Source organism: Bactrocera tryoni, chromosome 1, assembly GCF_016617805.1.
Source record: "Bactrocera tryoni isolate S06 chromosome 1, CSIRO_BtryS06_freeze2, whole genome shotgun sequence".
NCBI classification, from domain to species: domain Eukaryota; kingdom Metazoa; phylum Arthropoda; class Insecta; order Diptera; family Tephritidae; genus Bactrocera; species Bactrocera tryoni.
Window position 1 is genome coordinate 88,764,938 of NC_052499.1, and position 15,134 is coordinate 88,780,071.

General features: G+C 36.4%; 2 protein-coding genes across 6 annotated transcripts in view; both read right to left on the bottom strand.

Moving 5' to 3' along the window:
• The window catches only part of LOC120767072 (guanylate cyclase soluble subunit beta-1), a 106,191-nt gene that overhangs the window by 6,607 nt on the left and 84,450 nt on the right, over positions 1-15,134 (bottom strand). For all 4 annotated transcript variants that reach the window (XM_040092933.1, XM_040092931.1, XM_040092930.1 and 1 more), the window contains exon 17: positions 5,026-5,710. In XM_040092933.1, the coding sequence (XP_039948867.1) occupies positions 5,227-5,710 (484 nt within the window). In that variant the 3' untranslated portion in view covers positions 5,026-5,226. The remainder of the gene's footprint in view (positions 1-5,025; positions 5,711-15,134) is intronic.
• LOC120767074 lies at positions 13,400-15,032 on the bottom strand. Of its 2 annotated transcripts, XR_005704641.1 has the most exons (4): positions 14,974-15,032; positions 14,495-14,869; positions 14,123-14,375; positions 13,400-14,065 (listed from the first exon to the last, which is right to left on the bottom strand). XR_005704641.1 is itself a non-coding variant. In XM_040092936.1 (2 exons), the coding sequence occupies exon 2, from the start codon at positions 13,842-13,844 to the stop codon at positions 13,476-13,478; it is 369 nt and encodes a 122-aa protein (XP_039948870.1). In that variant the 5' UTR covers positions 13,845-14,065; positions 14,123-14,391; the 3' UTR covers positions 13,402-13,475. The 2 variants fall into 2 exon arrangements, 1 of the variants encoding a protein (XP_039948870.1); XM_040092936.1 differs by lacking the exons at positions 14,495-14,869; positions 14,974-15,032 and having other exon boundaries at positions 13,402-14,065; positions 14,123-14,391.

Genomic DNA, 15,134 nt, shown 5'->3' on the forward strand with positions numbered 1-15,134 from the left:
AGCAACATGTTGTATGTGAGTATAAAAAAATAAGGTTGAATAATTTTATAATAATTTTCTATTTATGGTTAATATAAAGATTCCTTGTTAAGCTTCAAGAGCTGTAAGCATTTCAAAAAAACTTTTAATGTTTTGACTTACAGTTTCTACCAGTCCTTGTAAATGTGGCATTGTTACCAACCTCGGAATCGAAAATATTGGAGTTTAAAAAACGTTCATACTTTGTCAGTTCGAAAGCTGCTTCTCTTGTGTGTGAAAGATAGATATTGCTATGGAACTCATAAATGCTACTTTGTGCTAATTCTCTTTAAAAATACATTAACTAAAATATTGTCTTCTTTAAAACTTTCATATTTTACTCGTATTAGTTTTATATAGCATCTCGAAGCATCTATCTAGATCTAGACATTTCTTATAACAATAAATTAATACGCATTGCTAAACCCTTACATAATATGTACAGGTAGTACCTGTCCTCAGTGCACAGCTTTATATATAAAAAGAGGTACCTGTATATAAAAGGCAGGTAAAGGGTTCAAAAATTGTGTTATGCAATAACACAAAAGAGTTTTTTCTTGGAATAATGGAACCCTTTAATCTCTTTTGTGTTTGTCCCTTTCATTTTTTACCTGTTTTTCGGAATAGAGTATTTTCAAGGACGTTTTAAATGCATCTTTCATTCGCGTTCTTCTGTTTTTTCGCTGGGCTCTCGTAAAAAGTATAAAAGCCTTCACGGTCGACAAGTTATCGTCATTAGAAAATAAATGCCTTAGCGATATATATTAGATCCCGCAATAAATATAATACTTTCCCGCGTTTCCAAGTTTCACCTTTCATCTCTACACGCAATCAACTAGCAGCGATACAGAAGCAAAGATGTTCATTGAAAGAGGAGATTATCTCAATTACCTGTTCAATCTCAACAATGGTAGAGGAGGTGCGGCCGAAAATCCTTACGAAGATGATAGTGAGGAAGAGATCTGTGTTGAGAATGCGTGTTCATGTAATATTTGTTTCAACTATTACACAGAGATTATGTTTAAGCAGAGGAAAACCGACGCAGAGAAACTAGTGGAGCAGCTTCTTGCTTTTAGTACACAAGTTGCAATCGAAGAAACAAGAAGTGCTCAAATAGCTCTTGATAATAAACAAGAAAGCGACCTGCAGCCGGAATCAGACTGTGAATCGTTGGTAAATCATTTTGTGAACTTAAGAATATCTTCACCTAAACATAAAATGTATTCGAGAAGTGAATTCATAGCAGATGAACTACACCAGTCGAACCCTCGAGAACCGTCCGTCGTGCTTGCAGCCTCCAGTGATGGAAATTCAGAAGCATACTCAGAATATGTACAAAACAGTGTGAGCTATAGAGAGTTTATTAGAAGTCATTTGATACAATACGATTTTGGTGAACTCGATGAATATTTGCGAAATTATGAAACAGAGTTGCGAGTTATGGCCTTGGAAGAGGAAGTGAGAGCATCTCTTCAATCTATTGACACCGAAAAGCGTTTATATAACTCCGAATTTGAATTGGAGTTTGGAAAAAACATGGATTGGTATTCATGGGAAGGTTTTGAGTGGAACCAAAGTTTCGATCACATTGCCACCGCGTCAGAGAGTGAGTGTGTCGGAGGTGACCTGTCTGAAAACTTAAACGAGAGCTTCTTCGAAGATGGATTCGGTAAAAATAATGAATATGGCTCGGATTATTCAAACGCATCGCAAAAGCTATCATTTGAACGGGAATGTGATAAACTACAATCTGCCTTTAGAAACACAACACTCGACGGTTCATTGTCAGAATCAAGTGTTTGGAGCGGTAGTTTAAATTTCGATGAGGAATCAGATGAGCAGTATCAAGCGGATATATCTTCCAGCTTCAACGACTGCGAAAACGGTGATTTAATAAGTGAGAATAGCCAAAATAATCCACGGCATCAGATGAAAACCTCGACAGAAATGCCTAGAGATGCTTTGATTTTCAACGGATTTAATGGACAAGAAAAGTATAAGAAGAAGTTCGATGTAATACAACGACGAAGGATCGCCGTTGAGTCAAGAGAAGCCAGCAACACTTCCACGTATTCTGATTCACACAGTTCCGACAAAGTAGCCCTTAGGCACAGACAAAAGAAGCAGTGGAGGGACAAAATTCACTTCGATGAAGTTAGAGTACCTTATAAGGTGGAATCCAGTCTATCTCATAGGCAAATCTGGACGATTTGTTATGATTCAGATAGCTATGCAATGCCACGCAAATGGAAACGAAGCCTGCGACAGGCACAAAAAGGGTCTCGGGAGCAAATCCGACAATACTTCGAAGAACTTAAATCCAAATTTGGCGCGGAAATGAACCAATCAACCTCAATTTGTAATAACTGGCAAACGGAATATGATTTTCTAGATTATGATTGCACCCGACTGTACGACGATCAGAACCACACAGATTTGTCGGCAAGTTCTGATGAAACATTGACATGCTTGTCTGACTGTTCAGACGTAGATGAACACGCGTATAATAGGAAACCAGAAAATATTGTTAACAGAAGAAAGTTGGTTCCTTATGCAGCAGCTAGACACACGTCGAAAGCGAAACGAGAGACTCAATCATCGGAATATTCTCAATTGAAGCAGTTTGATTCGGATGAAAGCTTTGAGTTTTCTGGTGGATCAGAACCCATTTGGTGTGCGTAACACATTTTTGTTCAAGAAAATAATAAAAAAATAATATTAAAAATATGAGTTTTGTTTACGTAAAATCTTTAAATGTATACAATATATTTTGGGATTTCAGCTTGAGTGAAACGAGCTGTGGAGATATTCGAAGTGATTCTCCTCTCGAAGTATTATAATTATTAGAGACAAATACAATTATATATGGTAGGTGTTTGCATTTATTGAAAATAAATTTATTGTTAATAAATGTTTCTATAAAATAAAAGAACTGTTGTTTGGGATGCCTAGGCATAGTTTAAATTATTATTCTGGGGATGTTACTATGATAAAATATGATGGAATTACAACATATTTAGTTGCAAAAATATTTCATTACAGAGCATAATGAATATTAAGGAATAACAGCTTTTCTCTCATAGTACATACATAGTTCATACTAAAAAATAAATAAATAAAAAAAGATGTACCATTTTGGTCGACCACTTTTTATCATTTTTCCGCTATCGAAATTTCCAGATCAAACCATTATTGTGCCACAAGAACTGATACAGCATCTTCTCCGTAAACTTCACAAACTTCATTGGTGGCTTGCCTTCCCCTTTTATACAAAATTTCAAAATATCGCAAATTTCTTCATTATATTCACTCATTTTTGAACAGCTGTAACTTTTTTTAACTTCCCCGTACTTAAGTTTTTTTACTGAAGCTTAAAATTTCATCTTCCCAACACTATAAGGTATGACACAATGTGATTGGTAGCACTGGAGATATACGACTGCAACGACATCTATAGACAAAATACGAAAAGACTTTTTCAACTACCCAATAGATTGTTCGATTCTACTGGGACTCTACTGCATTCATCATCTCCATCATTTTCAATGCTATCAAGTTTTGTTTAAATCATATTAAACCAGCTTTACTACGGTGAATCTCTTTTTACTTGATTTATAATACATAGTTGTCTTTGATTCGTCGGGCATTGTAGAGGAGCGAATCAGACAAACTGACAGCACTTAACTCATTAGTAATTTGTCACTTGAGTCCTTCACAATGTTAAAACTTATATAAAATGTAAAAAAATGGACTGAAGATACCCGTTAGATCACTTTTAGGAGAAATTCGCAACCTATTTTGTGTGAACTCAACTCCATAATTTTTTTCCTTATATTATAATAATATAAGGGTTGTGGGTGGATGACATTTTAAGTTTTTTTTTTGATTCATCTGTAATCAGGAAGCCCATTAAATATGGTGTGATAATGTAAAAGAAACTGCAGAAATGTGCCTTTGCATCCTTTAGGCATTCGGTCACGGTGTGATTTTAATTAAAAAATACAGTGGTTAGGCTAATGTTCTAAGTTGTGCTTAGCCTTTTCATTAAGTTCGCTTTTGTTCAACCACTGCAATGGTTATACTTTGTTCTGTTTCAGCTTTTTTTCGGTTTGATGACAGTTCTTTTTATGTTCCTTTTGTGGTTCGCTGTTTTTTTATATGATCCCTCCTGCGGGCATAATCCCTATGATTGATGAGGCTCTTTGTACTTGCTATGATTTCATTAAGTTATCTTTTGCTCTTTTCTTTATTTGCTTTGGTAACGGATTTATATACGTACATATGTACGATGTGTTATGCACATTTGAGGATGAGAGTCCAATGTAATTAATTTTCATTGCATTCGATGAGATTGAGTGACATTTGTGTTAGACAGACTGCCTCGGCAGAATTTTAAGAATGTTTTCCGGTAATTACATTATCATTGAGAACGGGATATACTCCTGAAGATTTTCTTAAGACATAATTTATTTGATTACTATAATTTGTGAAAATAATTTAAGGATTTAGTGCTTTCAAATTTCCTGGTGTATATTATATAATATTGTCCTAAAATTTCAAATCGATCCCAGTAAAATTTTAAGAATAGGCCGTACGAAAGTTCCGCCCACCCAGCTATAGGTATGTGTACATGGTTTCTTTAAAAACTCTATTTTATAAGTCTGTGGAGACGATTTCGTTCAAATTTTGCACATGTGTATCTCTGAAATAACATTATCAAGTTATTGTGGGAAGGACTTTTCATTACAACCAATTTTTTGGAGCCAACACGTGGAAAAGATGTGGGTTTCTTTAAAGCCTGTCAAGAAACCAAGTTTTAGTTGCATGGTTTTAGGCGCAGTTTTTGGTTTTTACAGTGCCTATTAAACTGAACAAGGATACATGTGAAGAGAGTGTTGATTTTGATAAGATATTTTAAATATTACATAGCTGATTTGACTTTGTCCACATCTGAGCACTAATATGTTTAGCTGTAAGGTGACAAGTGGGGGCATTAACATAAATTACCTGTTATGTGCTGTGGAAATTCAGTGGTCTACTCCCTTCATGCGCCAACAACATTGCAATCTAAGCCGCTGTAATTCAAACCAATCCAATCTAATCTGTACCGCACTCACTTCATGTGCTGGCCGCATTTTCACTCTCTTCTCCCCCACTCCGTACTTAAAGTATGTTTCAGCAGCAGCATGACGAGTCGTTGCACATTTCCTATGTCAATTCAGCAGGTGGCGCAGCTGCTGGCACATCAATGTTGGTGTCTGTTCCGGCTGTTGCGACGCCGCCACTTGCCACGGTAACGGCCGAGGAGGATGATGATGAGGCCGGCGATGTGGGTGAGAAAGTGTTTGCGTGTGCCGTTGCCAAAGGTGCTTGACTAGTTGCAGCACCATCATCTGCTGTGCATAATGGCTGCGTAGCTGCTGCCACAGTTGTGGCAGATGATTCGCTTATTCTGCAGACGATCCCTGCTGCGTTGTTGCTATTGGTTTTCGAGTTTGTTGCCGTCGATGATGATGGTGGCGGTGTGCTGGGTGGCAATGGAGAGTCGGTAACGCTAACGCGTGTTGCTGTCGCCGAAGTGTTGCGTGTTAGGAACCAACAATCCATCGGTGTCGGTTTACCTTTCATCACGACTGGGCCACGGTATTCGAGATTGAATGAATCATCGTGGTTAATCTCCTGGCAGAGCAATCTGTAAATGTGGAAGCAGAATGGGATAGATAAGCTATTAGATGGATTCATTGACAGCCGCAGTGATTGTGATTGAGTAATGCAAATGCTTAGGCGAACTGGCGCTTTGTGCACTTCAAATTAAATCCCCGCTGAAAAGCTAAGAAACATTAAAAGAGCTTTTGTGCTCTGTTTCTTACCTTCTATCTGAACCGCACGCTATAAATTTCTATTAAAAGGAAGTGAGTGTTGACAGCCGCAGCCTAGAAGCGCTGAACGCGCCGTTTAAATATGTTATGAATGTCCCTTTAGACATTCATTTGAAAGCAGTTCTGTTTGCCCCAGCAGAGCTCATTAATTATACGAATTACTATATAAATGTGCATTCCTGGGCTGTAACGGTAACACCGATGTCATCATTCTTTGAATGAAATGTGTATGCAAACATGACTTAATACTCACTTTGCACATTCGCACTAATGTATGCCGGTGCTTATCAACCTAACCATATTCTGGGCACTCGTAGCTTGCGGCACTTGAGTGCCTCGAAGAGTTACGTGTGGTCCACACATACATATAAACTCGCACTCACTAGCTAAGTAATGCATGAAACATGTCCTTGCTGATAAGACGATTTATTCAGCTGCACGCTTCGATGGTTTCAGCATTTTCTGCTCTGCCACTCTGCTCTAACAGAGTTCACCTTAGAGATTCGAAAATTGTGGCAATGATGCATGTTGGTCGGAACATGCAAAGGCTTTTGTGTTACAATGAAATCAATGGCGTAAATGTGGATTAGACAATGGAGCTTGGGGGACAATGGGGCTCCTGTTAAAGCAGTCGTTGCATTAGGAAACTATTTGATATCTCGATTTCCGTTTGTCGCCAATAATCAATATTTATGAATAGATTCATGTGACACCTTGAAATAAATAAAGATCTCCAGTTTTGAAATTGCTAAGACGGTAAGCACTCTCAATTCAAATTAGTTCAATAAGCTGAGAGACACTGCTTAGTTAGCTACAGACTAAATCAGAAAGGGAAATCAATATTTTCAACTTTTCCGTTTAAATGTTTTTGTCTTAATTCCATAATAATAAATATAACGCTTAAGATTTTAGACATCAGTGGAGTACCCAATTCAAATGCGGGTGTTCTGAAACTCGATAAGATCGCATTTGGCTCATTTTTTGGTCAGAGTTTGTTGCTATTTTGGGTTTACCTAAGTAAAATATATCTTAGTTTTTAATATTGTTATTTAGAAATTTGAAATATTTCAACATTTCTTTTTTTGTAGTAAGTAATTTAAGTCGTCGTTCAAGCATGATTGTTAAAAAACAAAAAATCTAGGTATGTTCGAAACAAAGAGTATTTAAATCTAATAATTCTGGTAATTTCACAAAAGAGATTTGGGAAATCTTTCGCTGATTCCGTAACCTGTTGTTCGCGTAATCTTGCCGGTCCAGTTTTTCAAAGGCAAGGGAAAAAACACTATTTCCAAGGCATATTTCTTCAGAATTCCCAAATTTACTGGTAAAACCTGTACGGGAAATTTTGGGAGCCGTTTCAAAGGGGAAAATGTGTGTATTTTTAAAAATCATATTTTTAGCGAAGTCCATTGCTGCTTGGCCTTCGGGATACCAGTAACGTCTTAACGGAGACAAAAGTGAAGAAAATTTGGGTTTTTACGCCGCCATGCTACTACGTACTGCAGCACAATATTGCGTGAGTAGCACAAAGCTATGCCCAGAAATTGTGGAAAGTTCTCTGTTTATGCACGTCTACCTGCTCGCCTGAGACACACATATTACATACATATGTACACACACAGTCACTTATTCTAGTATATTTCTGCTATAAATTGACTGATCATTCTCAAGTCGACGTATTCTAAAAATTCTATCAACTTGTAACAGACCGGAAGATCTTCAGCGTTTGCGCTTTATCAATAAACGAACATCGCAATAAAATGCCTTGCGTAAATGATTTCGAGTGCGTGAATCAGCCCAGAAGTGAAGATGCGAAAGAGGGGTCTGCCACGACACCGCCGCCACCTCAACCACGATCGCCCAAACCGCCTTCAAACCGAGCTCCATTAATATGTGCTCCACAAGAGGCAGGACCATCGAGATTGCAGCAAATCGGTGCCGTTGCTGCTGCCATTGTTGTACGAAACGGAGGCGAAGGAGTTGGAAGCGATTCGGAGGACAGTGATAATTCCGAAGGTTATACTTGTACGTATTGCTGTGTTAATGTGCCGTTTCGCATTCGAAGAGCCTCCACTGCAGCTGAAATTGGAGGGAATAGTATGATTGACGCGGCGGACCATGCAATGGATGCTGTACTGGCTCAGCGCTTAGCGAGAGCCGAGAATTTGTTATTGTAGACGAAAGATTAAAAAAAATATGAATTGTTGTTGTTGTTGATCAATGATGGTTGTAAACTTTTCTGGATTGTAATAAAAATGTAAATAAATAGTTGAATTGTCTATTTCACTTAAGTTTGCTCGAATTGAGCCGGTAAATCGAAATGGCTTGAATTGTAGGTTAATTTTCGTTTTTGAGAAACACTTGCTTGAATCCGGCTAAAGAAGAATATATATATAATATATAAATATAAAAATGAATCGCAAAATGTGTTGCTAAGCGCATAACTCAACAACGCCTGGACCGATTTGGCAATTCTTTCTTTAAATGTTCGTTGAAGTTCAGAGTTCGAGAAAAATTCGAATAATTTCCGGAAAACCCCTAAAACAGCCCTGTTCGTTAACATTTGTTTGTTAGTATCGCTAAGGCTAGAGAACGGCTGCACCAATCTTGATGAAATTTTCAGAGGTTGTTCGTTGTGGATCGGGGAAGGTAGAAGATAGGGAAAAATAAAAAAACCTTATACTCTTCATTAGGAAAAGTTCGATAATTGTACAATTCTGAAAAGTAAATTTTTTACTTACAATTTTTTTTTATTTTTTTTTAAATTTTTTTTTTCAATTTTTTTGTTTTGTTTTATTTTTAAATATTTTGATTTGTAAATTATTTGAATCGTTGAATTTCGGTTGCTTGGTTTTTTATTCCAGCAATTCGAAAGAAAAATTATTGAAATTATTCAGTGAAAACTTTATGTTTGTTTCACACAAAGTGATCAATTACAGATTGAAATTTGTTACGAAGCCACGAAGAGGTCGCACTAACATCGGTCGGCGTATCATCAAAGTATGGAATTATGGATCGCGGTCAATCAGCAAGCGATCGTCACGGTGTCACAGAATGACTTTCAAACAACAGCTACGATGTTTGATGGACTTTATCTTGAAGCAACGTGTGGTACTTGAGTTTTAGAAATTGTCGATACCAGAATATACCACTTCTACTCCCCATATTCCCCATATTTCTTGGAATTTTCATTTTCCTTATATCGAAAGTATCCCTGAATTAATGAATGTTAAATGAGTATCTTGAGTAGTCTGTGGCTAAATCGGTATAACTATTTAAAATTTCATACAAATATATTATAAATATATTATAAATATACATATAATTTATATATTATATTATAATTTATATATTACATATAATATACATATATACATATATTGTTCATGTATCTTCCAACAATACTAATACGGTTCAGTTCAGAGATAAAGAAAGTAAACCTTGAGTTAATAAGTTTTCCGATTTTTTTTCTAAAGTCCAGAAATATTTCCATTATTTTTAACTGCGATTTTATAAATATTAATAGTTTATATAATCCTAACTTTATTAAATAAGAACCTAACCTAAATTTTCTGATTTCAAACAGATTTTTATTGTTTACTTAAGTAAGTTCTATGAATTTGACTTGTAGACTAGTTAATTGTTATTTTCTTTTAGATTTTGAACGCGTCCTCTTTCGGTCAATTGCATATCGATCGGTTTGCCATACGTCGTGACAAAATCTTTCTTACAGCTGATTTGGCCACTTCAGCTAGTTTCTGTCCTTCGAGTGCGGCTGGTAGCGATGATCGACGCCTGCGAAACGGTAGACTGAAGGTGACAAAATCGGAGTCGTCTATTTCGCTGTCTGTGTTGCCTTCATAGTAATCAGAATCGGACTCGGAGTCCGACTCACTGTCGGCGTCCCTATCATGAGCAGCTGCAGCAGCGGCCAGTGTGGCCAGTCTCTGCAATGCCGAAGGTTCTCCGGCATTCGGTGGAGTAATTTCGTATGGTTGAGGTGGTAATATGGCAACACCCGCGTTGTTGATGGCGTTTTCTGCGACTTCAGTCATTGTTATTGAGTTGTTATAAGATAATTATTTTAGCTTGAAATTTGTTTAAGTTTGTTTTCTTTCCTGATTCTCCTTTGAGCGCGGTTGTTTTACGAATGTGCCACCTTGCTGGAATAGCTCCAATTTATATCGAAAAAATAGGCAGCGCTACACACTCTCAGCTTCTGACAGTTGAAAGATCTAGCACAAAACAGGTACCCACAGAAGGCAGGTAATAAATATCCATGAAGTTCTAGGAAGTCTCCTTTTAGTAGATCTTGTTTGGTGATTGACGACCGCTGAAGTGAATTGCAAAAGTTCGGCTCGCCATTGTTAGAATATTGTACCCTTTTTTAGACAATGTTTTCGTTATCCATAATTTAGTTTGGTTATTGTTGTGATCGGAAGATTATTCAAGGGCCGTGCCGTTTTTAACAGTTGAAGGCGGGGCGCAAACATGAGAGTTGCTTACGTCACAGTTAGAAATATTTGAAATTGTCATTAAAGTAGCTGTAAATATTTTGAAAACATTTGGCTTCACTAATTATCGGAAAAGTAGGTGGGCAGTGTTTATAGTAGAATGTAATATCTACACAATTTTTCGCTCATTTTAACCTTAACAATATACCTGGTTACATTGAACGAAATGTCGTGGGTTAATAGTCTAACATGGAAATACCGCCTGCGTGGGTTTTTTAATGAATGACAAATTTTTAAATAGAAAAGAATTGTTTAAAAGTTTTTTAGCCAAGATTGCCTGTAAGTTACTGTTTTAGTAAACTCTGAACTAGTTCCAAAATCACAGTCTTTGAATGGCGTTTTTTCCGGCACTCGACTTTTCAATTTCTTTTATTTTCATTTCTTATATGGTTGCCAGTCAAATTTATGTTACATCTGTTTGTTTAAAAAAAATTAAAAAAAAAAAACAACAAAAATTGTTAACTTCGGTTGTACCGAAGTTGGAACACCCTTCACAAATAAAGACGTTTCCATACAAGAATTTGGCTCTGATCGTTCAATTTATATAGCAGCTATTTGATATAGTGGTCCGACCTGGAAAACTTTTTCAGATATTATGACGGTACCTTAGACGAAAAAAAATTTCCTATACAAGGACTTGATTCCTATCGGTCAGTTTGTGTGACAGCTGTATGCCTCAGTGGTACGATAGCGGCGGTTCCGAGAAATCAACAGATTCTTGAGGAGAAAAGACGTGTGCAAAATCTCATAGCAATATCAGACTAGTTCGCGTATATACACAAAGAGAGATATGGCTAAATCAATTTAGCTCGTCCCACTGATCATATGTGTACATACATGCTCTTTGTTCGCGATGGACTTCTAAACTACTGAACCTGAACTGATTCTAGCAAAAGTTAGCACATTGTGTAGGAAAGTAAAAACAATCTATAAATAAACAAGTAAGGAAGGGCTAAGTTCGGGTGTCACCGAACATTTTATACTCTCGCATGATAAAGTGATAATCGAGATTTCATTATCCGTTATTTACATATTTTTCAAATACCGTATTTGTGTAAAGTTTTATTCCGCTATCATCATTGGTTCCTAATGTATATACTCGTATTATACAGAAAAGGCATCAGATGGAATTCAAAATAGCGTTATATTGGAAGAAGGCGTGGTTGTGAACCGATTTCACCCATATTTCGTAGATGTCATCAGGGTGTTAAGAAAATATTATATACCGAATTTCATTGAAATCGGTATAGTAGTTCCTGAGATATGGTTTTTGGTCCATAAGTGGGCGACGCCACGCCCATTTCCAATTAAAAAAAAAAAAAAATTGGGTGCAGCTTCTTTCAGCCATTTCTTCCGTAAAATTTAGTGTTTCTGTCGTTTTTTGTTAGTCGGTTAACGCACTTTTAGTGATTTTCAACATAACCTTTGTATGGGAGGTGGGCGTGGTTATTATCCGATTTCTTCCATTTTAGAACAGTATATGGAAATGCCTGAAGGAAACGACTCTGTAGAGTTTGGTTGGCATAGCTATAGTAGTTTCCGAGATACGTACAAAAAACTTAGTAGGGGGCGGGGCCACGCCCACTTTTCCAAAAATATTACGTCCAAATATGCCCCTCCCTAATGCGATCTTTTGTGCCAAATTTCACTTTAATATCTTTATTTATGGCTTAGTTATGACACTTTATAGGTTTTCGGTTTCCGCCATTTTGTGGGCGTGGCAGTTGGCCGATTTTGCCCATCTTCGAACTTAACCTTCTTATGGAGCCAAGGAATACGTGTACCAAGTTTCATGACGATATCTCAATTTTTACTCAAGTTACAGCTTGCACGGACGGACGGACAGACGGACGGACGGACGGACAGACAGACATCCGGATTTCGACTCTACTCGTCACCCTGATCACTTTGGTATATATAACCCTATATCTGACTCTTTTAGTTTTAGGACTTACAAACAACCGTTATGTGAACAAAACTATAATACTCTCCTTAGCAACATTGTTGCGAGAGTATAAAAATGCACTGAAAGCTCTATTAAATGGACGCTCTATTCAGCAGATATCTCCATTAACTATGCATATTGGCCGGGCCCACAATTTGTTGATGTTTAGTACAATCAAGTACAATCGATTAAGCGGACAACTCTATTAACTGGACAGAAAGGCTGGTAACCAGACATTGAGAAGGCGCCTTAAATTCGTTATTTTTTGTATTGAATAATTTATTATTAGAATAATAGTATAAAATGTATACAGCAACGCGTTGCCGGATCACGTAGTATTATGTAATATATATATTTCGTAGGGTTCATGATGATTTGAAATGTTAAAAACTTTGCGGCAAACTTAATATCGGTTTTATATATTCAATTGCGAATTTCTGAACTTTTTATACTCCCTCAATTGCAAGGATGAAAGAACGCTTTGGTACAACTTAATTCGACGAAATTTTAAATGAATTACAATTCTCCTATGCCCTTAAGGTAGGTCTTGAGCTCGATTATCCTCTTTAATCAATTATGTTAAATAATTGAAAAAAAACCTATATTTATGGTATTGATGCTGTGGCATTGTCTAACCTATCCCTGTCTAAACCAATGTGTGGACCGATTTTGTTTATATTCAGAGCTAATTGACATTATAGCCCTAGATTGCCCCTCCCCTTCTGTGATCCATTCAACCAATTCAATGTATCATTTGTGATTTAGTTGTTGTAACATACTTTATTTTTATATTATTTTTTTTTTTGCTGGAAGACAATTTACAGTCTTTTGGTATTCGTTACAGATCGTATTTTGGTTTCTCAAAATCAATTCTAATAATACTCGTAATTAAAACAAATTGTGGGTTGCCAAAATTACTTATCTTTAATATTATTTATTTACACAATGTTAATACAACATTAACTCGATTTCAAAGAGTTTTTAGTTTTTATAAATTATTCAGAACAATTTTCATGAACATTTTCTTAAAGCACTACATCAATTTCAATTCAATAAAAAATTAATAATTATTAAAAATCTATACTCCTCTCTCCAAGTTTTAAAAGCAGTGGGGATGCTCTACAAATACATGGATCGACGTGCCATGCGTTGAGTCCACAATTTCCTCATGGCAGCAGTTGCGGCCTCAGTTACTTTTTGAGCTTCAATGACAGCTGGCAAGGATGCCCTACGGGTCCGGAAGGGTATGTCGATACTAAAGTAGTCACTGTCATCCGATTCTGTGTCGCTCTCGTCGTCATAATTGCTATCGCTATTTGCGCTCCGGTCTTCCGCTGCGATGGCTGCAGCGAGATCGGCCAGACGTTGCAGAGCTCCACCTGGTTTTGGACAACCGATGATTTCAACATTACTAGGCATTATGGTGGTGGTCGCTTTAATTTCGTTTTCTTTGTTTTTTAATAACTCAATTTCCGTAACTTCAGTCATAATTTTATAATAGCGAACTTCTCACTTTTTCGTTTAGCAAAATTCGACGTTATACATCCGCTAAAGATGTTGAGTGGTCTACGATACTTTGACGATTGTGCTGTTGTGAAATTCAACAGCTCAATTTATACTAAAGTGCGAGCACAGTGTTTCGAAATTTTCGCTGCGATCACTGATGAGCCAGTGTCAGCAGAGCAGGTATACCACATGGATTCAAGCTACTAAAATAAATCTTTTATATTGAACATTTTTTATTCGTTTTAAAGAGGTTATTTTACCTGCTTTGAAAGAACCATCTATCTAAAGCACTTGAAATAGATAATCCTCATATGAAGAGAGATTAAAAAACTTGTGCAACTAACATTTATGTACATTATAACTGAAGCTGAAAGCATTGATAACAAGTAAAATATATTTTTCCAGTGCCTTAACGGACAGAGATATTTAATATAGCCATTTTCGAAAATAATTTACAATGCCATTGCGATTTTTTAATCCCCGTTGGCTGCGGAGTGAGTGTGGCTACAATGGCTACAGCATTATTATTTATATTTCACCCAAATATATTTTAAAATTTTAAATAAGAAAGACAAAAATAATTTCACGATGTTCTTCAGATGAATAATTAATAATGCTTCACACATACATACATAAGCAAGTAATCCTTTATCCATTTACACCACCAATCGTTGAGCATTCATGGACTTGTCAAAAGTCCGTCTACAACAACATTTATTCCGATTTTACGGCTATCCAAATCATTGAAATTACTAACTCACATATAGCAAATTAAAATAGTTTTGGTAAACCTGCAATGTTTCTCTTCAATTCGTTCGTTTGTGTGCGCTCACAGCGAGCAATCATTTGATAAGTTGTCGAAGAGATTTGCGCTCTCCTTACTTTTATCTACTTATAAATGGTATATACATTTACTATACATATGTATGTATGTATGTACTCGCGTAGCAAGCCATATGATTTTGACAGCAGTAATCTGTCTGTAAGTGGTGTCTAACTTACTTTGGCTTTGGTTGTGAAGGCGGGCGAATAAAATAGCGGAAATATATCGGAAATAAATAAAGTAATAAAGTAAAAGTATTGAATTAAAAAACCAATCACTTTAATTTACCTATGTCCTTACGTGTGCAAAGTTCTTGTGAAAGTAGTGGAAATACTTTAAAATTGCTCTCTAAAAAGTGGAGTCGTAGTGCCACACATCAAAATGTAATTTCGCTATAAAGTTAGAAGCAAAAGAGTCCCATCATTTCGATCTCTTAACACTTTGAAAAC

Coding starts and splice junctions, on each gene's coding strand:
- LOC120767074 (XM_040092936.1), bottom strand. CDS start 13,844: ATGACTGAAGTTACGGAAATTGAGTTATTAAAAAACAAAGAAAACGAA.